The sequence below is a fragment of the Brachionichthys hirsutus genome, chromosome 2, assembly GCF_040956055.1.
Source record: "Brachionichthys hirsutus isolate HB-005 chromosome 2, CSIRO-AGI_Bhir_v1, whole genome shotgun sequence".
Taxonomy (NCBI): domain Eukaryota; kingdom Metazoa; phylum Chordata; class Actinopteri; order Lophiiformes; family Brachionichthyidae; genus Brachionichthys; species Brachionichthys hirsutus.
In genome coordinates, this window is record NC_090898.1 from 10,626,155 (window position 1) to 10,649,210 (window position 23,056).

The 23,056-nt window shown below is 43.7% G+C and overlaps 2 protein-coding genes across 2 annotated transcripts; both read left to right on the forward strand.

Moving 5' to 3' along the window:
- Positions 1-539: 539 nt before the first annotated feature.
- On the forward strand, positions 540-10,445 carry LOC137907394 (NUAK family SNF1-like kinase 1). The gene is made up of 7 exons (XM_068751727.1): positions 540-878; positions 4,171-4,291; positions 4,862-5,013; positions 6,321-6,386; positions 7,887-8,006; positions 8,506-8,638; positions 8,938-10,445. Exons 1-7 carry the CDS (start codon positions 540-542, stop codon positions 10,101-10,103), a joined length of 2,097 nt encoding a protein of 698 aa, XP_068607828.1. The 3' UTR covers positions 10,104-10,445.
- Positions 10,446-12,768: 2,323 nt separating this feature from the next.
- On the forward strand, positions 12,769-19,030 carry samhd1 (SAM domain and HD domain 1). Its single transcript, XM_068748045.1, has 16 exons — positions 12,769-12,952; positions 13,033-13,099; positions 13,257-13,329; positions 14,208-14,368; positions 14,812-14,927; positions 15,093-15,163; positions 15,781-15,939; positions 16,228-16,328; positions 16,446-16,554; positions 16,652-16,743; positions 16,815-16,930; positions 17,058-17,197; positions 17,397-17,492; positions 17,639-17,743; positions 17,879-18,016; positions 18,302-19,030. The coding sequence occupies exons 1-16, from the start codon at positions 12,769-12,771 to the stop codon at positions 18,449-18,451; spliced, it is 1,878 nt and encodes a 625-aa protein (XP_068604146.1). The 3' UTR covers positions 18,452-19,030.
- The last annotated feature ends 4,026 nt before the right edge of the window (positions 19,031-23,056 follow it).

Genomic DNA, 23,056 nt, shown 5'->3' on the forward strand with positions numbered 1-23,056 from the left:
GTGCGCTCGTGCGTAATCACGCACAGCTGATGCGGTCTTAGAGGGAATATTGGTCCTGAATGGTCTTCTAGTCCTTCCCTCTGACTTCAAAGTCTGATTCATCCCAGATTCTTCGGCGTCTGTTCAAGGCCTTACTTTTCCTGAGCTCCCCCCAAAGCTCTGCGTCGTCACCAAACATGTCCGACTGAAGCGGTGGATTTACGGTAAGGTCTGACCCGCACGACATTCCGTACATGCCTGCCTTCCTTCCCTCCCTCTCTAGTCTCTAGTCTCTGCTGCTGCTGATCCGGAGCAGCTACGAAGCCGCGGAAGCCCCGAAATGAGCGTGACGCGCCGGGATGTTGCTGGTGCCGCAGCGCCGAGGCTCCGCCCATCAGGAGATCCGATCCCATCGCGCTTCTCTTTAATCACAGCAGCTGTGATAACGGCCCGTGCTTTTTGCCATTGAAGAACTGAACTGCTTTTTATCTGGAGCTCTAATTAATTTGTGAATCCCTCTCCTCCTCCTGGACAGGTGCGCTGCTCCGTGCGCGCTGAGGATGGGCAGACGCGAGGGGGCTGACGGCGGGGGCGCGATGGACATCAGCCACCACCACTCCGAGCTTGGTTGTCTGCAGCATGAGGCATCCAGCGGCCCCCACTCGGGCGAGGAGCCCCCGAGGGCGCTGAACGCACGAAGTCCCTGCGGCGCGGACGCGCGGCGGAGGGACCCGGACGCGGGGGAGATGGGCCGGGCCGAGGCTGGCGCGACGACGATGGAGGTGAAGAAGCACCAGCACAAGCACAACTTGAAGCGCCGCTACGAGGTGATGGAGACTCTGGGGAAGGGCGCCTATGGTAAAGTGAAGAAGGCGGTGGAGAAAGCGAGCCTGAGGACGGTGAGTCATGAATTACGCACACTCTCTCTTTCTCTCTTTCTTTTCTTTTAGCAATCATATCGAGCATGCTGGATGAAATATAATGATGGATGTGTGGAGGCAGCTTTGTGATGAACCCGTCTCTGATTTGGCTTCCTAACCTCTCAGCAGTACAAAAGCATTATGCAAAGGCTATGACATAATGGTCAGGGGTTTGTCTTCCTGGGGGGTATTCAGGTGTGTGTGTGTCTGTGTGTGTGTGTGTGTGTGTGTGTGTGAGAGAGAATCCTTGGAGATAGTAGCCAGCACATACCAGGGATTCTTTGAAACAAAATCAGCATTATTTATGGAACAAGACCGGGCACTCTGAGTGCAGGAAGGAGGCAGATGAGGAGACCGTTTTGGAGGAGATGACTGTTCCTGAATGTCCAAGGTGCAGGAGGTGAATGTGACTAATGTGCAGAATGTTTTTGGAAGAAGGAAGATATCTTTTGTGTTTTGGCTGTGTAGAGTCAATAATCCTGGAACCCGGACTCTTTATGGTTAAACCAGGTCTGAACTACAATGGCATTAATTAGAGCAGTATATAGATGACAAAGTAAAGCAGAGCCCCTTTAACGGGGGTCTACATGGACAAACCAACATATACATGAAGAAAAACATGACCTACATAACATCACCACACGTGTGCTGCTTTCAAGTTGTGTATCTTGGTTTAGGTGGAAACAAGCATGGCTGATTCCTTTTTTTTATAAAGAAAACCCCAGGATGTTGTTGCTAAATTAATCAATCTTCCCCTGGAAAGATGGAAGAGGATGTCTGTAAAGCTAGGAACCAAAATAGAATCAACTACTAGATCATGGTAATTTGCCAGATTAGGGAAATATTTGGACATTTTGGGGAAACAAAAATGCCTAAAGGGCTACAGTTCCAGGCTTATATCTGGATGCTTAATGCAGAATATGTAAGAAACCAAGGATTGTGATACCAAATCTTACTTCTTATACAGTTTATGCATAATTTAAAAAGTATATGCTATATGACTGAAGTATAGTGACTTCCTCTCTTGACCACATAATGTCATTGCACCTAGAAACACATAATCCTCCTACTTGAACTTTTTGGTTTGATATTTTTGTGTCTGGGCCCCACAATCAAAGCACAGTTCTCTGGTACTACTAGTTCCTGGTTATATTAGTACAGGATAGTAGTGTGCATTTTACTGGATCATAAATTGATCTTCTATTTTGCCACGCTCTTGTGATGTAAACTTTTGTTTGTGTGTGCGTGCACATATCTGTGAGAATATCTGCACAGGAAGTCAGCGAGTGGTCATCCCATCCCCCAATCACGACTTCACAGACACACACTAGCAAAACACCTGCAAGAAGAGGAAGACATGTTTGCTATGAAACGGCAGTATGTAACATTGTGCATCTGTCTGCGCACACATACCATGTGGTGTGTTTGTCCAATTAATAATGCAGAAAAGGATCTTATTATATTTCGATTACATTTGTTTGCTACGTGCATTCTGTTGCAGTTTGGCACAGTTTCTCACATGCAGCTCATTATTTGGATGAACAATGAGTTGTTGTTGGGCATGCGGATACTTAGACGTGACGCAATACACAGCACATATGCATGCACAAGGATGAGGTCATGCACACACACAAACACACACACACTTCCTCCACACACGTGGCTCTTTAAAAATGCTCTCGGAAGGCGGAACAATGCCCAGCGTGTGTCTCTGTGCTGGGCTGATCAGGCCTAAATGTGCTATCCGGGGATCAGGGAGTAAGTCCGGACTGGAATGAAGCCTTTTGCCCTGAGGTCACACACTTTGACACAGTCTACCCATTGAACTGTTAGCGGCCACCAACTTCCTTCCTCGTCCTCACAGCTCTATTTTATATTCTCCTCATTACCTCTGGACATTTCTTTCCCAGCCAGAAAGTATTTGGGTCAGAAAAGAATTCCTGAGCATCAAGTGTACATATGACGCTTCCTAAGCTTGGACACGCGCCGTTCAGCTGACAACCAACCAGTGGCCTAATATCCGATCCAGTACCTCTGGGTGGAAGGGGGGGGGACGCTTGGATTATGAGATGTGAGAAATGTCTTCTACCTCAGCGCTCTCATAGTAACAATAAACACTTGAATTACTTTGATTCTCCCCAAATCTATATTTTTATTTCAAATGAGTTAGAGTTAATAAACATTATTGATTAAATAAATCAATAAAAAATAATTTGGCCACTTTTATTTGAGCTGCTTTAGGAAAGATAAGAAACTAAACACGAACGTTGACTTTCACTGGAGGGAGTTGTGTTGGTTATAAGGTCAGGTCAGTCCCGGGAGTTCCCTGGAGTGTGTTTTTGTTGTGTTGCATAACTATGGCGGTTGATGGAGCGTGTGAACTAACTTCTAATGTCTGAGAAACCTTTTATTTATTTTCCAGGCCTGCTTGCTCGAAGAAATGTTGCAGAGGTTGACGAAGTTGTATGCTTGTTCTTTGGTTGGTGGTTACCACTGGGTAAAGTGAGGACTTGGGATTTATGTACCGGTAGTAGAGAGTGAGCAATCAGCGCTGAACCTTCTGCCTCTTCTTGGGGCGGCTGTGGCTCAGTTGGTAGAGTGGGTCGTCCAGTGATCGGAAGGTCGGTGGTTCGAATCCCAGCTCTGACTGTCTGCGTGTCGAAGTGTCCTTGGGCAAGGCACTGAACCCCAAATTGCTCCCAGTGGGTCTGGCCGCACCTTGCATGGCAGCAGTCGCCCACTGGAGTATGAATGTGTGTGTGACTGGGTGAATGTGAGGCCTCATGTAAAGCGCCTTGAGCGCCGCGAAGCGGTGGAAAGGCGCTATATAAGTGCAGTCCATTTACCATTTACCATTTCTGAGTGTTCTCAGATCATTGGGAGATATGCTTTCACAATGCAGCCCTTAGAAACTGTATAATAGCCTGGATTTGATTTATGCACATCTGTAATTGTATAAACAGCATGTATGTTGCTTCCATGTGTGTCTATACATGTAATAAGCAGATTATGCATTGATCAGCGCTTGTTCACCCTTTTGGCTTACGTTTTTTTCAAGAGTGCAAGGGAGAAATTAGTTATCTGGTGGACTTGGAGAGGAATCTGTGTTCTATGGAAATGAAAGACAACAACAAGGGTTACACAGGTCATGGAATAACCAGGGTGACAACTGTCCGTTTAAGTCTTCTGCTTTCTCAAGTTAACATCAATCAAAATGTTTGGACACAGGTTCATATAAGCAGTCCGGGCTCATTATAGTCTTCCCCCTCAGGTGGCGATCAAGTCAATCCGCAAGGAGCGCATCACGGACGACCTGGACCGAATTCACATCCAGAGAGAGATCGAGATCACCGCCTCGCTCAGGCACTCCAACATCATACGCATCCACGAGGGTCCGTCCGCAAACACAGAATACACTTATTATGTGTGTTAATCATATTTCATTTGACCACCAGAAAGATGTTTTTAGACTCTTCACTTCACTTCACTTTATTAGTTTGTCCCTCGGACGGCAATTTGGTTTGCAGCAGTCGACGTACGGACACATTCAAAGGACACTAAAGGATACTAAAGACAAACATAAGATTTGAGCAGCGTCATTGTACAATTGCAGAGTTAACAGGCTACAGGGCATGAGAACAGGTTCTGTAATAAATATATATGTACAGTATATATATTTACATACATACACGTATATATATATATGCATGTATATGTACATAAATATATACATGTGTGAGCAGCAAGACGAAAAAGGAGACCACTAGGCACGGTCATCTCCTCTCCGAGGCGTTCAGAGCCCCGGTGGAGAGTGGGACAAAGGAGAACTTGTCTCTGTTTTTAGTAGCTGGGGGAAGTGCTAGTCCGACTCCAGGAGGAAGCAGCTTGTATTCGAGACGAGACTCACAATGTTCGATTCTGCGGGATAACCATAGCATAAATGCATCCTCTGTTCCACGCAGTGTTTGAGAGCCGGGACAAGATCGTCATAGTGATGGAGTACGCCAGCAGAGGAGAGCTTTACGATTACATCCAGGACAGAGGGAGACTCCCAGAAACAGAGGCCAGAGGCATCTTCAGACAAATCACATCTGCTGTCCATTACTGCCACAAGGTTTACACACACACACACACACACACATTCCTCAATACACACATAGTTTCTTGAAATACACTTCTGTGAATTCAGCATTAGGGAAATTTAGCATCCAGCATCACATGTAAGCACGTGCTGAATTGCAAGCGATGGTATTTACAGTAGCTTCACACCGACAAATACAGTACAGTACCACTAAATCCTAATCCTAACAAGCTTCCCCATCCCTCCTTGTTACTGTAAATAATTCTTCTGTGTTTCTTTGTGCTGATTGTATACATAAATATACAGCAGGAAACGTGAAATATCAAGGAAATTCATGAATTCTATTTTTTCACAAGTGCAGCACGATAGGCGTGAGGATCTGTGCCTTCTGACAGACGTGTTTGTGTTTTTATATCCGTCTCATTTGGACAGTTTGTGCTTAATGTGAAGGATTTTATTAAGAAGCCAGACAGGGAGCTGGATTTATGCTCCGCCCTGCCTTGAAATATTCTCTCAAAATAGACACGAATGTTCCAGCATGAATGAATTATTGAATGTGCCTCTGAGGTATGCAGGGCACATGGAGGGATTATTGAGGCTTCAAAGGAGTATGAAAATTAATTCAAGTCCTTTTTTTATTTTTTAGTCTGTTCCTAGCTGTCTAGAAATAGCAAGAATAATACCTTGGTTAGCCACTTATTTTTTCTTCTGCTTTTCTTTCTCCTTGTCCTTGTCTTCCACGCGCACGCAAGCATGCCCACGCACACACACACATACATACCCACAGGCTCACATTCTGTACATACTGTGCACAAAACATTGTCTAAGGTCATGGGTCAGTTCCTCTACTTAACTGGCCTGAAGAGGATGTAATTAACACGAACAAAAGAGGCTATTCCGGTTCGTTAGCCACGGCCTATAAGAGAATGTGACAGCAAAGTTTAAACTTTCCCACCGTCACCTGCTTTCCTCCGTGGTCATCTATAAGCAGCATTTTTTCATCATATATTTGTGAGGGAAACAGAAGAGACCCAACAACAAACTCTTCTTCCCATTAAATCTCCATGTGTACTCTGGAGCTCTGAAAGCCATCCAAGAGATCAAATCCCATCTCATCATATGAATGAACTCCAACAAAGTACTTCCTCGTGAGCAATCTCCTGAGGCTCTTTGACACACAGCCCTTCAATATGAGGGACTGGAACGTTAATGGTTATAAACTTAGATATGGAAGACTTGTGCACACAAGCTTTGGTTTCTATTGAACACTTAATACCCTCCAATCTAAAGTTTGGCTGTGGTGGAAGAAATATACTAACGTGTCGGATCTCTTCTTGCAGAATGGTGTTGTGCATCGCGACCTCAAGCTGGAGAACATCCTTTTAGATCAAGATTTGAACGTAAAGGTGAGACCGATGAAAGTAGCATGAAGGTTTAATCCTCAAAAAGAAAGTGACAATTCAGCAAACAATCGTTTTCCACAGGTGTTATTTAGCATGCTCTAGAATAAAACAAAAATAAATAAGAAGCGGAAGAAGAATGTAGTCGCACAAAGTGCACATTCAAAATACTTCAGAGCATGCCGTACCCACAGTCATTGTAAGTGTGGTTAAGATAACCCAGCCAGCCAGGTTTTATTCTTGCCTTATATGGGTATTCCTCTCCTTGTTTGCGAGCTGCGCACGACCAAAGGAGAATGCAAGGAATCCAGTGGCAATTGCATCTTAATTTTAGTACACTCTGTGCAGACGCCTCAGCGGCTCTTCATTCATTACAAACCTCGGGCTTGTAGTCAGCCGCTCACAGCATCCGCTGCAGGAAATGACGCCGCATCTGTGTCATGCACGACCGTGTTACGTCTGCACACAATGGCGTGTGTAGTGTGTGGCTCTTCGCTTTTAAGGAACAGGTTAGTTTTAATATTAATGCTAATAAGACATTGATTGAATCAAATAAATTGAACTGTAATAAACAAAAGCAATTAAAACACAAAAACATTTCCCATTGTAGCTCAAACAAAACTGGTGATATTTTTGCAGAGTTTCACTTACTTCTCACATGATATAATCGCAAGCTCCTCAAACGGCAGCTCAGAAACTTGTTACCAGAGATTTGTTTGAGTCCAGGATGTGTTTGAGCGATGCAACAAGCCATGTAATTTCCACACTCGTGCATGGGAGTTGTTTGCATCAATTGAATGTACTTTTTAAAAATAAATAGTGAGCATTCAAAACAGAGAACAGTCTCCTCTGGAGCTTAAAATGTGTGTCTGGTGATCAAATTGACGCTGCAGAAGAAACACAAACGTAGTGGAGTAAACACAAACGACTTTTGCGTGTGAGGCCTCTGTTCTCCTGAACCGCTGTTCCTTGGAAATAAAGCTGTCACATCGATTATCTTTAACACCAGAGGGGTTGATGGTGTCCTGGTGCTGAAGTGAATAATCTCTGTAGATAGAGCGGAGCCTCAGCTTGTCTGTGTGTTGCTCTTGCAGCCCTGTGAGCAGTGAGTGATTGTTCCATTACGTGAGTGCCAAGCAGCCTGATGTGTTTGGCACTCTCCTCTTTCCCTCACTTGCATTGGCATGAGAATCTGAACAGAACTATTTTTGGATCCTTGAAAAGCGAATACTTGGGAGTTGTTGTGTTTTTGCCACATGAGTAAGAGCTTGCAGCACTTACTCTCTGACGAGGATCAATTTCCAAATGGTCCAAGTTTTAAATGTCTAGTCACTTATTGCATAAAGTTTAGGTGTCATTCATTACTTTTATAATATGCATGTTCGCTGCAGCTGTGATGTAACTGATTTATTGGAACGTTCTGGGTATTTAAAGCTGTTCAATCAATTCTTACACTGAACAGAACCAGAAGTACCAATTATATTTTCTCTTCCTCTGACTTTGCAGCTGGCAGATTTTGGTCTTTCCAATCATTTTCAAAGAGACTCTTTGCTTCAGACCTACTGTGGAAGTCCGCTCTACGCTGCCCCAGAGATAGTGAAAGGCCTGCCCTATCAGGGACCAGAGGTAAGTCAACACACCACCAGTGGTGCCTTAAACTGTTTTCAAACATGAGTCTTTCATTCGTTTAGATCACAGTTCATCATTCATTCTGACTCAATCTTAATTCAAAACAGTAAAGTAAAAATTGTCATAAAGCAAAAAAAATAAGAGCTGAAAGATGCTAAAGTGCTCTGTGGGCGATACAGAGCCAGAAGATGACCTTTGGGGTCGCCACTACATTCACTTTCTGAATAAAGAATTATCTATGAATACAGTTTGAAAATACTCAAAGTAGTAGAGGTAGTGGTTTTGTTTTTAACTTTTTTAAGTATTGAAAGTACAAGTACATGCATGCAGAGGAAACGCAGTAAGAGTGGATTACATTCTAAATATCAAATAGACATTAAGTCGTTTTTGTGGGAAATCAAAGCATGAGCCACACGTCTATGTTTTTAGTCCGTATATTAAATGAGATGCCGCTCTGAGTTGAGTTGTCATGTTTTAATTAGCTTTTGTGCGCTAGGTGGACTGCTGGGCTCTTGGAGTGTTGCTGTATGCCATGGTGTACTGCAGCATGCCGTTTGACGGGGCCAGCCACTCCACACTCACCCAACAGATCTGCCAAGGCTGTTACCACAGGCCCAACCCCCCCTCTGGTAAAACTTTACATTCTTATTCTTCCTCCTCTTTCGGCTTGTCCCCGTCAGGGGTCGCCACAGCAAATCAACCTTGTAGTCTATCGCATGCCGGATTCCATTCCTGCCGCAACCCTCTGCATTTATCCGGGCTTGGGACCGGCCCGAGGGAGACGCGACCCGTGCTCCCTCCGAGGCTGCATTTAGCCCAGTCTTTTGTTTGGTTGTTTTTGTGTGTTTGTTCTCACCCATGTTCATTTCATAGCATTGTTATTGTCAGTGTGGCTGCTATAAATAACTGCCGGCCATGTTCCCTCCAGACGCCTGCGCTCTTATCGACTGGTTGCTGACGGTGCGAGTGGATGAGAGGGCTACAATAGAAGATGTGGCCAACCACTGGTGGGTGAACTGGGGTTTTGAAGAGAGTGTATGTGACTGCCCTTCACCTCCACACCAAGAATGCCCCTCGCCACTTCTGGCTCGCTACATCGACTGGCAGAATCAGGTGGCAAATTCCGGCAACAAGACGGTCAACCCAGGATGCCATTGCCCAGTCGCTTCCTGTTCACATCAGCTCTCACCCCACCTGTTTTACTTTACTTTACCTCTGAAGAACAACCATGGAGGAGGAGGAAGAGGAAGGGTACGCGGAGGAATGTCAAGCCTCAAGAAGTCACGCAAGGAGAATGCAATTCCCCAGACTGCATTGGGAGCTTGTGGTGGCGTTTGCGTGGCAGCAATTTCCACCGCTTCCACCGACGAAATAAAGAAACCCAAAGGTATTCTGAAACCCCAGCGGAGTTTTGACTCGGTATTTCACAGCGGTTCAAACTCCACCTGCCAATCATGCGACACCGCTCCCCAGCCATATCGATCAGACATCGTTGCTCACACACATTCTGATATCCTGTGCAAAAGCCTGACGCCTCTCTCCACATTCAGTCAACCCTCCTCCAAAATGCCTAAGAAGGGGATACTAAAGAACTTGCATGGAGGAGAGTCAGGTTCTAGCTCACCCTCAGAAAGAAGGATCTCTGCAGCAGGATTTATAGAGAGCGATGCAGGTGATGTGTGCCCCGACAAACAGCGCACCCGCCTCCCAGCGGCAGAGGACAGTCCCACCATGCGCACGGAGGCAGTAAGAAGAAGGAAGGGCATTCTGAAACGTAACGGTAAATTCTCTCGCAGTCTTGATCTTCCCGATGGCCACCACTCGTCTCCCTGTTCAGCCCCCTCCATATTCCCTGAGGCACTGCAGCAGCTCCTCCAAGCCACAGGGGGCGCAGAGCGTCGCCGCAGCCGTCCCTCCAGTGTGGTGAGCGAGGATAGCCTCTTTTCCTCGGATTCCTTCGACCTGCTCGACCTCAGCGTTCAATCACGTGGCAGGATTTTCACACGGAGGTTGCAGCACAGCGGATGCAGCTCCGAGGAAGACCTGGAGCAGATGAGAGCGGAGGCAGGCAGGACAGATGGAGATGAAGGATAGAAATGCTCACATAAGGATATGAATTTATGGATAATGAAATTGGTGAAATGTTGCCGTGAACACCAGTTCGTCACTAATTCACTTTTTTTTAACAATCTTGCAATTGTTAAGATTTTGGTGAACTCTGGAAAAGTTGCATATTGAATATGTGGACTCTACTGGGAACTTGAATGTCAATGTCAAGCACAATTTCTTGGCATATTCATCTGCGCTGAAAGATGAAGCTGCATCATGATGCAGGAATAAAGGGAGGAAGGGTTTGATAATATTTGCCAAATTGCAGCGATTAGGACCTGAATGTCTCGGACAGTTTGAACGATCACTCTGATCTCACCTGCCAGATAAACCTGGTTTTTAGAATTTAATGTAATTTAGTCTAGTTTGTCACTGCACATTTTTGGAAGCGATGTGCGCCATGTTGAGCACATGATTCCATGTAACAATATGTCAAGAGTGACAATAAAATAACAATGAATATGTTTCCATTCCTCGCTTTTATCGTCATTTTGTACAAAAACTCAAAAGATTCTGAAAATTCTAATGAAAAAAATTTGCAGATTAAGACAAATCAAGTGTCGCTTCTTTATAGTTAAGAACCATTGGGAATTCAATGAACGTTGTTTATGAAAGACCAAAAGCGACCCATTAAAACGACTCCCATTGTTCCGGTCTCCATAGACACAGAGCTGTGTTTACCCTCCAGACTGTTTTCATTAGATACTGTCTACGGCCTGCGATGATTGGAGGATAAATATGTTATTCAAGTCTAGAAATACCACATCATTTTCAGTTAAGTATACATTTTTATCATTTTGTTAAGAGGATTAATGAATGCGAAACTACATGGAAAAATGAGAGCAATGAAGCGCTGGATATGACGCATGGATGATGGCCATTGCTAGCTTTACTGTCTTTAATTAAACACTGAAAGCATGTTTTACAGGCCTTTTCTCTATCTAATGGGGGGAGCGACCAGCATCATCGCCTTGATGTAAAAGTCACGCATCCCCAGATTGTTGTGCTTTAAGACAAAAAAGCTTTCTTGGTTATAATGATGTGCACTGTAAATATAATGGGTGTTGGATGTGTGAACAACCAAAATTCATTCATTTATCGACAAACAATCTGCCATTGCTTGGGCTCATGAAATTGCTCCAAACTTTGGTAAATATAATATAGGATCAAAAATCTCTGTGTGGTCTATTTCTCTAAAAAGTGCTCATTTTGGATGTGCAGGTTTTCTCAGCGTTCAGCTGAAATGAAGCAAACCTCCCCAGCAGAACAACAATGTCATCTTGTGGCCATTTGGCATAGCTAGAAAACATTTGAAGGACCTGTCTTGTCATAAAGAGGCCTTCATGAGAAACGATTACAATATTTTTTTTCTGTTTTGTTTTGGTCCAGAATACATTTTCCATGATAGTGCATATCCGGACCCCTTTTTGATGTGATTTTTGGTGAGTTGATTAATTGCGAGTGAGTTGATTTTTTTTTTATATACATTATAAGTAAATGGGAAATTTAAGTTAGACCAAGGCCCATTTTGAACGAATGAAGTTAAATATTTCCATTTCAAACGTGTATCCCTCAGTTCCCTTTAAGACAATACATGTCAGGTGGAGGTGGAGGTGAACCCGTGGGTAGCCATATCCAATTGTTAATTTAATTGTAAAATGCGGACGCAGAGAGGGTGAACCCATTTTAGACCTGGCAAGTCCAGGATCGTCATCACTGGGCGTCAACAACATGTGGCTCCACCCTAAAGGGAAGAGACGCACGTCAAGCTGCCCACGTGTAGCAGACAAATACTAGAAGCAAAGTGTTTTATGGAATAAAATATTGACTTTTGTGATCAAGCGACTAACAAATCATTGATTTGTTGTTTTTGTTGTGCAAATGTGTCATCAGGTGAGTTTCAGGGCATTGTATAACTAATAATAACTTTTATGCTGTGTTGGATGATTCCATTATGCTTCACTTTTGCATGTATAGTACAAACATGCAATATTTGCTCCAGGAAAATTCTAATAAAATATTATTTTATTGCAAATCTTGCAGACGGGCAGCACGCAGTGCTGGGAATGAGAAGATCACAGGTTCAAATCTGACTTGTGGTCTTTCTGTGAGGAGTTTGCATGTTCTCCCCGTGTCCGCGTGGGTTCTCTTCGGGTTCTCCGGCTTCCTCCCACCACCAAAGACATGCAAATAAGGCGCATCGGTTACACTAAATTGTCCATAGGTATGAGTGTGTGCGTGAATGATTGTCTGTCTGTGTGTGGCTGTGTGATAAGAAGAAAGAATGAATGGATGAATGATGAAATCTCGCAGCCCTGAAACAGAATTTTCTCTTTCACAACGGGGAATTAAATTAATACCTTTTGTGTGAAATTAAAACAAGCAGACATGATAACAATCGAAATTCTGTCACTTCATCATGCCACGTGTCTGTTTAACAGTGTACTTTTAATTTGACAGGCCGCAACAGGAAGTAGCTCTGTATTGGCTGATTTTGACGCGCCAGACGGAGGAACAGAAACCCCGGTATTTTTCATCCGCCTTGAGTTCGCAGCGAGAAAACGCAGATCAGCTGTTCCGGTGACAAATCGTCGCCTGTCGGCTCTTCTCTTCTGGCGACGCCACGTCACCGCCTGTTCCTCGGGTCAACATGGAGAACCGAAAACGATCATTGGAGCCCGGTCTGACACCCGGTGACAGCTGCGAACCGCCGGACAGGACCGTGTCGGTGCTCCGCCGGCTGCAGGACTCCGACTACATGCATTGGGGAGTGGAGGAGACGTGTCGGTACCTGCGAAGGGAACGTCTCGGGGAATGGGAGGACACATTTAGAGGTCGGTTTCTCTAAAGTTCAATGCTTGTTTAATGACTGCTGTCCCCGACCTGCCGTTAAACCTGTTTGTCTCCTAATCAGCACAAAAAATCACAGGTGTCGGTCTCCGGTCTCTGGAGGACGACGATCTGGAGAAAATTGGCATAAAGTAAGATCTTAAAATCCATTCGTGGGACTTCAGTAGCATTAAATGTGATTGAAGCAGCAGAGAAAGGGCAAGAACACGTGACTTTCAAAGTGGATTCAGTTGGTGTGAGATGAACTGAACATCATTGATGTGAGGCTGTTTTAAATGTTCTATCCAGATGCCTCGGCGACCGCCTGTCCATCCTGAGCAGCCTCAGGATGCTGTGGCAGATTGAAGCGGAGCCAAATAAGGTATCATCCTCAGCATCACGACACTGCACCCTCCAGCACGGACGATGAAACAATGCAGCAGTCTGTGCACTGGAATATTGGGCTTCTTTTTTTGTTGTTACATTTTTGTGGGCCGTCGCTAAGGTTACCAGCTGGGCAATAATTGTCCTGCATCGTTCTGATTCATTCATTATTGGGTTTCTGGAAAAATGCGTGTCTGCCTTCAACAAAAAAACAAAACAAAAGCTGTTAAATCTTGTCTTCTTCCACATCTACAACAAAAATGAAGGAGGGGGGGGGCAGTATATGGGTACAGTATTGTGGTGGCAACATTTAACTTTGAGGTATTTGTCTTTACTTGTATGAATTATATTGGTATTCTTTGACACCATTTAATGGTCCATGTTATTTGGCCCTGTTGTCTCCACAGCTCCACAGCAGGGGCTCGGCCCAACAGCCGTGAAACATGTTTAGTTTCTCACGGGACACAGATGCACGCCGTGTCCTCGGACTAATAGGCCACCGGACGCTCCCTGCTGCTTCGGATAGATTACAGGCAGCCTTCACTGAAGTTTTGTTATGAGACGCAGACAGTGATGAATAGATGCTCTTTGTCCTTTCTCCTGGTCCTTGTGTCCCTCGCGCCCCTCCCCCACCTCTCCTAGTATTTAAATATCTATGTCTGCTTAAGATTCTTTGCACACTCATGCAAACCACTATCGACATGTGCCCAAAAGCTGCTTTGATTAATTACGATCTTTTTAATAAAATAACAAAAGACAACTCCGTTTGAACTCGGATCTTTATTGAACCAGTTTTTGCCACGACAGTATCTACTACCCCCCCCATAAAATATATGCTGTAAAGGAACTGATGTCCGTTGTCCCGTCTTCTTCCAGGTTTTCAATGATCCCATCCACGGCCACGTGGAGATCCACCCTCTCCTTGTCAAAATCATCGACACGCCTCAGTTTCAGAGACTGAGAAGCATCAAGCAGCTTGGAGGAGTCTACTTTGTGTTTCCTGGCGCCTCTCACAACCGCTTTGAACATTGCATTGGGTAAGTACTCTGTTACAACTGAGGGTTGCTGTAGCAGACAACATGCTTTCGTGTTTCAGGCTCGCCGTCTGCCATTGTTGCGTCACCTTGCGTAACAAAATGGTGAAACTTTCATACACCTTTTTGGTATTAGCTGTTAAAATCTGGACAGCTAACATACGACTGCTGCTGACAGAGACTGCATCTCGTCTCCAGTTTGGCTGAAGGATAGACTCAATAGATGATGGTGACCCTGATTCTAACAGACTGTCTGTTGGCCTTGTTTCGTTCACGTCAAAGCTTACACAGCAGGATGGTCAAACAGCAGCTGTGGTGGAATCAGTGGAGCCGAAACAAAAGTCCCTCTTTTCGTTTGCCTTTCTTTGTTTTCTTTAGCACACAGAATGTCATTTTGCGAGATGTTCAAATCAAATTGTTTTGGTTTTGTTTGGTTGCTGGTGCAGGGTCAGTTATTTGGCAGGACGACTTGCACAAGCTCTGAATGAGAGGCAGCCAGAGCTTTTCATCTCCCGCAGTGACATCCTCTGTGTGCAGATCGCTGGGCTCTGCCATGATCTGGGTGAGTCGTGCAGCTTCTCACATGTTTTGGGTTACAAATGTTTTTTTTTTTTTTTAAAGCGTGTGTGCATGAGAATGCAAAGTGAAACTGTTAGTCTTTATTGTCTATTTTCACAATAAAGTTCACAATAAAACCAATAATTCCTGTGTTTCCACCTTTCTCCAGGACATGGGCCTTTTTCCCACATGTTTGATGCGATGTTCATCCCCAAAGCCCGCCCAGATATTACCTGGCGGGTAGGAAACTATGTGCATACTCATACAGCGAAAACAGAAGCTCAAATGAAAGTACTTTTTCTGATATTTATTTGCAGATTATCGCAGACAAAGAATAATTGTTGAAAGGCACTTCGAGGTTCAGACGGTTTGAGCTGGAAACTCAAAACAAGAAGATATTTTTGAACACTATGTCTATTTACTGTATCGGAAGATCTGCGAATCATACATACTCTCATCACTTGATTATTAAACGGAGGATTTAGTTCAGACAAACATTCAAAGGAACTACTGTTTACAGAATAAACTGTAAAGGCACAGAGTGGCCTTCATTAAAGTCAACTCATTATTTTATTCCTAAAATGTTCTCAAGGCATCGAGTTTCATAATTACCGAGCCGTAGGCATCATTTGTAAACTGTTAAGGTTAGCAGTAGTGGTTTTACTGCCCAGCATGAATCACTGATAAGGTGATTAAAGTTTACCACAGAGCAGCCGTCAGACAAACAGCAGAGACATTCTCATGGGTTAAGATGAGCTTTTTCCTCTTTGAGTAATGTCTGTTTTTCCCATTCAGTTTTTAGCTATTCATGCTCCCTTTTTAATGTCGTGAGACTATTTTCGTTCTTTTTGTCGCAGCATGAAACTGCCTCGGTCAACATGTTTGACTACCTGGTGGAAGACAATGACCTGAAGCCGGTGATGGAGCAGCATGGCCTGACTCTGCCGGAGGACCTGGACTTCATCAAGGAGCAGATTGCTGGACCGCTGGACACCAATGCAGCTCAAGGTCTAAAGGTGCGTGTCTCTGTCTGTGTAAAAGCAGGTCGAGAGGTCTGAGCTGCAGGTTTTCTTGTGGCGCATGGTGATGGTAGAACATTACGAGCGGGCCGTGCGCTTTGCACCGATCCATGCAGCTGAGCGGTGCAGGCTTCCAGACGGGACGCTACCAGGTTTTACATTCCTGTTGTCAAAGAAATCCAGTGACCTACCTCAGCACTTGGCAAGATGTCACTTTTCAGGGACGGCGTCCAGCCACATAAAAAAAAAAAGGCTGATGTCACTGTCGTCTCTCAGGGTCTACAGTGGCCCTATAAAGGCCGGCCGGAGGAAAAGTCCTTTCTCTATGAAATTGTGGCCAACAAAAGAAATGGAATCGATGTGGACAAGTGGGACTACTTTGCCAGGTGGGGTTTATTAACCTGTTGGGTCATCTGTTAATGTCCATTCACACTGAATAGTGGTATATTTTACATTCCCACGCCTGTTCGTTCACACCTGCATTCCCTTTTGTCTCACTTCAGGGACTGCTACCACCTCGGCATCCAGAACAACTTCGACTACCGGCGTTTTCTGATGTTCGCCAGGGTTTGCGATGTGGACGGTCAGAAGCACATCTGCACTCGAGACAAGGTGCCGCTGACCTTGAGACAACCGTGTGGGGTTTTAGATTCGAACATGGCCATGCATTTAGGCGACTAAACTGAAATAGAGCGGCTTCTTCCAACAGGAGGTGGGGAATCTCTACGACATGTTCCACACCAGGAACTGTCTCCACAGAAGAGCCTACCAGCACAAAGTGGGCAAGATCGTAGAGATGATGTGAGTAGTCCCCGATTCATGGTGCGCCGTTAGACGTGCTCAAAGGGTGACCGTGCGTTATGATCATCCAGGATCACGGAGGCCTTTCTGAAAGCAGACAAGCATATCCAGATTGAAGGCTCAGGAGGGAAGCTGTTCACTCTCTCCACAGCCATAGAGGACATGGAGGCCTACACCAAGCTCACGGGTTGGTCTGGAATGCCGAGCGCTGTACAAATGGATTAATGGCGACGTCCGTTTAGGAAACGGCCTTCATGTGTTATGTGTTCATATAAATAATGTGATAACGGTTTAATTTCCTGTTTGTCCTGCAGATTATATGTTTGAATGCATTTTGCACTCCTCATCCCTGGAGCTTTCTGAAGCGAGGCAGATTCTACGCGACATCGTGTGTCGACGCCTCTACAGGTGCTTGGGCCAAACCCAGGCAGACGAGCCCATGACTGTCACCCAGGTGGGTGGAGTTCTATTGTGGCTTCATTGCGAGTAAACTCGGCAGTGTTGTTGAGACTCTAATTTGATTTATGCTAAATGAATACGCACATTATTGTGCCCAGATTTCAAATTCACTTCAAGGATTATAATAAGTCGGGTTTGTTTCATGCACCAACTCTCAGCTCCTGCTGACGTTCTCTTTCACCTCCTTTTATAAGGAGAAACTTCACTCCTGGGAAGCAGATTTGGCTAAAACCATCCCTCAGAGTGGCTCTCATGATGTCACTCTGCTGCCGGAAGACTTTGTGGTTGAGGTGAGATTCAGTTTATTGATGTTCACAAATCCTAATTGTATTATTATTATTATTAATTTTAGCTCGATGGTAGCCGTGCTAATGGATTCTCCATTGTGCTTCACTGCACTTGATGATGTAATACCTCCTTTCCTTTCTCCTTTTAGGTCATTAATATGGATTACGGGATGAAAGAGAAGGACCCCATCAACAATGTCCGTTTCTATTGCAAAGATGACTTTACCAAAGCCATCCGGATTCGCAAGAACCAGGTCTGACATGAAGGCCAAATCCAAACCTCCTTTGCACGACCTGCTCAAGCATTCAAATAGTTGTTGTTCTTCTTGGCATTTTCTTCTTGATGTTAGAAGCTGTTTGTCGCTACCTTTTGTCATCATTCTTCGCAGGTGTCTAAACTTCTTCCAGAGCAGTTCGCTGAGCAGCTTATCAGGGTTTACTGCAAGAAGACCAATGACCAGCCTCTGGAGGTGGCCAAGAAGCACTTTGTCCAATGGTGCATGGAAATGAACTTCTCAAAGCCTCAGGTCATTTATTTATTGACGACAATGTAAAGACTCTTACTATTATATCCTCCTGAGACCCAGCCAGTTAGCATGTCCTCTGTAGTGGACATTTGTCCATTACAGAGGACATGCTGACTGGCTGGGCTGGGTCTCAGGAGGATATGCAATGATAATATTGGTTGTAGGAGATGCGTCTCACCTGTACCCCAAAAAACTGGAGGAGCATTTTACAGTGTCGGTAAGAAGAAGCACTCGTTAATCAGCTGTAATGACCTTTTTTTTTTTACTGTGAATATTTCATTACAGGATAGCGACATAATAGCACCGGAGCTGACTCCTCTGAAACCCAGCTGGAACAACAGCCAAGGCAATGATGAAGATGGTAGAAGCGGCATAGCAGTAAACTCTGCTGGTCAAAATGGACCAAAGAAAGCCAAAACCCAGCTCTTTAAGTAAAGAGGAAGAGAGCAGCGTTCCCTTCTGCTACACAACTGGTGATTGAGCGGAATTTATATTGATCTCTGTGGTGAGTGTGTTGGTGTATTTAAGGGCAGTTTGTTTTTTATTTACGGATGTGTGGCAGGGCGTTCTTTTAATTGGCTTTTAAAGGCAGTTGCTCTCATCTACAATCAAAGTCAGGCGACATAAAGATTTCCAGTACGGCCATTTAAAATGAGGGTTTTTTTTCGCACTTCTTGAATTATTTGTGGACCTGGTTTGAGTTTGCTTTGTATTTATTTTTCAGTTGAACTTGTCAGCAGTATTTTAGCTTTTTTTTTTTTTCTTACAATGTTAAGTTTTGCCAAATAGTTATTGGACATTTCAACGACTATTTTAAGTAGCATTTAACATGCTTTGCTGTGTTTTGTCTTACCAGAATATCTCTCCTCATAGCTGGTGGTTTTGTTTAGCTTGTTGTGTATTAAAGAAAATATTTTTTCATGAATGTAAGGGGAACCATAGCAGTGGGCTTTTGGGGGATCCTGTCAACACTACTCCTACAGGAACGAGTTGAAAACAGTTTGAAAATAAAATTCTCTCTAAAGGTTGGCCTTTTGTTTTGTTTTTTATTTGTCCATCACTTGTTAATTTGTTTATTGGTTGATTGATTATTCGTTAATCACTCAATTTGGACTAGAATTATACTTAAAGTAGGCTGCATTAAAATTTTGTCATAAAATGTATTCTTTTATTTTATTTTATTAATATACTGTGTGTGAGAGAGAGAGAAATTGTGTATGTATTTCATATATTTAGAGATTTAGATTGGACATTTTGTCCTAAAAATGCAGATTTCTTGGTATCAAGTACAATTGTATTTTTAAATTAGCAATAAATAACGTTTGGAATCAACCATATTTGGCTTATTTGATAGCTTATTGCTTGAGGAGGCTTGAAAAACTAATGCACGAAGCCTCGCCACATGAAGCCTTACAGAACTCCATTGTCTCCTGCTCTTTCCTGGTGATGCAGTCAGGTGGGATCACACAGTGAACCCAACCCAGTAACATTAATACTACACTGTAAAATATTTTGCCTTTGAATACAAATATTCCACTGTAATATACACTGTGCTGCTTTCTCTGGTTTATCATTTTTGATACTGTTGCATAGCTTAGTTTTTGCTCAACCAGGGCCACGATGCACCGTTAGATTTAATTGTTCTATTCTATTCTATTGTTACATGTAGATGATTTATGTACTAAGGACTTTCAACGGAAACAAGACTGGGCTTTTTTGAAATGCTCCTCTTAGACAGGATGTTTGACTGTACTTGTACTGTAATACATGCTACTGTTTGACTGTACTTGTGCTCTAACATTCTATCCAATAAATATATTAATCATCAAAAGTCATTTTCGTTACGCCCGCCTGTAATTACAACTCTTCAACTGCAAAGGGAGCCAAAGATTCGTCTTTCCTGAGAGCTCTGAAATGAAACACCGCTCGGCTATATTCGAGGTAACTGGACATTTCAAAGTGCAAAGTAAATATATACCCCACTAAAACTGAACGTTTGTTCTTTTATACATTAAACTTAGAGGACTCATGTCAGTTATAATATAAAGTACCTGAGAATAAAGGAAACATTTGCTCACTCTGGCTGAATTTCTTCTACATTAGAATTCATTCATTAAACTTTAGATTGTTATTCTTAAAACAGTTAATCTAAGACATTATTTTTCTACACATTTATTATAAAAACCTGAAATTAATTAAAGAAATTCATATTCCAGGATGTGTACCATGTACAGAAGCACATCTCCCCGAAACATATTCAAATTCACTACCGCCTAAAACAATGACGGGCATCCTAATTTCCGCCAAACTGCTGTACATGACAGATTTACCTGCGTGCACACACACGTGCACCCACACACTTCCACATCCTGTGACACTGTTGCAGAGAGGGAATACCCACCACATACCCTCACACTGCAGCACCAAGGCCAACTGCCTGCTAGTATTTTTATAATCTTCATCCAGCCTGACCTGCTGCTCCCCTCTTGGCGCCAGTGGTCTCAGCGCTCCCCCCTGTGATACCTCAACCATGCACGCAGGCACGCACGCACACACGCACACACGCACGCACACATGCACACACACACACACACACACACTCCTCTACACTCAATAGCCGGATAATTGAGGCCAGCTGTTGCAAGGTGCCTCTTCTCTTGCCCTCCTTCTCCCCGCTGCACTTGCCTTTCTGACAGAAAGCTATCTGAAGACCCCCCACCTCCCTTTCCTGACCCCCACCACCTCCTCACATGCCTCTTACTGGTCTCGTCATCGATGGTGATTAACAGATGGGTATATATGTTTTAGTTATTCTCTTTATCCATTTGTCATGTATGTCGTCCGGTCCAACTGCCTTCCCATTCTTCGTCCTCTTCATTGCCTTTCTCACTTCACTCGTGCTCATTTTTGTCACTTCCTGGTCCACAACAGGTGCCTCTACTCCGCTTTGTTCTCTCTCATTTTCCTCATTCATTAATTCCTCATGGATGCTCTGAACACATGAACACTCTGCACAAACTCTTCCTTCAAGATAAGCCCTCCTCCATTCCTCTTTCCATCTCTGTTATAAAACAACTTGAATCCTGCTCCTAAACTTCTAGCTTTGCTTCCTTTCCACCTGGTCTCCTGGACACGCAACACATCCACCTTTCTCCTCATCATCATGTCCACCAGCTCTTCAGCTTTTTGTCCCAAAGAGTCCCTACTCTCAATCGTAAATGTTTCCATTCCTCCTTCTCTCTAAAAGAGATAGAATCGAGACACAAACCAGTCAGTGGTGACTAAAGGCTGCCGGTGGCTGGAATTTGTGGAGTTTGAGACAGGAGTGGGGGGCGGGGGGGGCAAGGCGGAGGGCTGGGATAGGCATGTTACACTCTCTTTTCCAGCTGGTCCCGAGAGGTCAAACTGTGTGTGGATGTGTGCAAGTCATGCCCTCTCATTAGGGGGTGAGACGCCGTGGCTCCAGACCCCCATGGTAGGATTGCTGGATGAGTCTGCAGTGATCCTGCCACTTTGATGCCCCTGACCCCCCCTACCAGGAGGTTAATGAGCCACAATGAGCCCTGTGTGTGTGTGTGTGTGTGGTGGTATATTATATATGACATGAATCACCCTGATTTTCAACATTAAATTATATTTTCACAACCTTGTTCAGTTGCCATCATTATAAAGCATCATGTTTGTTTGTTTGTTTGTTTGTTTGTTTGTTACATGAAAATACACCCTGACTGTCTGTAAATAGTACTATAAAATATTCATATTGGCTTTTAAATTTGTGACATGAATTTGACAGGCAGGGAACAGTATCAATAAATTAATTTAGTATGAAAAGAAAATCAATATTTACGTATTTGTTCATGAATGAAAATGTGTATTATTTATTTATTTATTTATTTATTTGCGGAAAAAAACATGCCTTTTTATTCAAGAAAATCAAATAAGTTGTGGATGTTGGGGAAACTTTTCCTGACCAGGAGTCAGAATTTAACACCAGCTTTGATGGATAAACCTGCATTCTGGACACATCATTTAACTCCTGTAAAAAAATTGTCATGTTGCTTTATAATCCATGCATCCACTTATTTAACGCTGAAAGATTTAGAGTTCCTCAACAATCAGGAATTAGTGACCAACATTTGCCAGCAGTTCTCCACAATTTTCTCCTTTCCCTTTTGTCTCCAACATCTGCAGTTTGTCTTCTGATACTACTTTTCATAGCTGAACAGGCACGGAGAAATGAATGCACTGTTTTGGGCGGGGCAGCACAAGCCTTGGCCCGCATAAGGGAGGCACGGCAGTCCAAAGCAGGTGCTCACTCTCTTCTTCTTCTTTTTTGTCTTGTTTCTTTTCATCGTTCACTCCCTTTACCCCTTCTTCTTCTTCTTCCTCCCACACCTGTTGAGGTGTGAGGACTCATGCTGGCTGAGCTGCTTAGACATGCCTAGAACTGTGCGGCAATTACTTAACTGGTATATGCCTCCTTGGCCACCCCCCGTAGTCCCTGCTTTCTACTGATGTAAGGTGTTACTATGGGATTGATAAACAATTTGAGATTCTGAAGTTTTCAGATAAAGTGGAGGATTAATTCTTTCTTTTAGGGATGATGTAATCATTTTTATTAAACTATCTGAGTAATGTTTACTGTCAGAAAAAACAATTGAAGAAGAGTTTTGGAAATACAACACAGTATAAATAGTCATGTGGACTTGCCTGTTCGTTTGGTTTTACTCATGAGTGTCTGTCCTAAACACCTTTTACTTCTTTTAATTCCTTTTAGCATCCTTCCTATTCCCAGATAAGAATGAACTTCAAAACAGGATCTTTGTGTGAAGACCAACAACAGGATTATTTGTTGTCTCTCAGCAGCAAATCTGCAAATGAATGACACCGGGTTGTTTATTTGCTTTTGCCGATTAGATGACTGTGATCAAATCTCATGTGGTGATATCTTTTGAGCGAAACTAATTTGGGCACATCTGGAAAAGCTTTATGGGAAGGTTTTGTTCCAAAATACTGTTGTGTGTGTTTTTTTGGGTGGCT

What these genes read in the sequence shown, in the direction of transcription:
- LOC137907394 (XM_068751727.1), top strand. Translation starts at nt 540, where the DNA reads ATGGGCAGACGCGAGGGGGCTGACGGCGGGGGCGCGATGGACATCAGC. An exon ending in CATCATACGCATCCACGAGG is followed by an intron (nt 4,292 to 4,861) that starts GTCCGTCCGCAA and finishes TGTTCCACGCAG; the next exon opens with TGTTTGAGAGCCGGGACAAG. An exon ending in TGCCCTATCAGGGACCAGAG is followed by an intron (nt 8,007 to 8,505) that starts GTAAGTCAACAC and finishes TTTGTGCGCTAG; the next exon opens with GTGGACTGCTGGGCTCTTGG.
- samhd1 (XM_068748045.1), top strand. Translation starts at nt 12,769, where the DNA reads ATGGAGAACCGAAAACGATCATTGGAGCCCGGTCTGACACCCGGTGAC. An exon ending in ACATCTGCACTCGAGACAAG is followed by an intron (nt 16,555 to 16,651) that starts GTGCCGCTGACC and finishes TTCTTCCAACAG; the next exon opens with GAGGTGGGGAATCTCTACGA. An exon ending in GGCCTACACCAAGCTCACGG is followed by an intron (nt 16,931 to 17,057) that starts GTTGGTCTGGAA and finishes TTTGTCCTGCAG; the next exon opens with ATTATATGTTTGAATGCATT.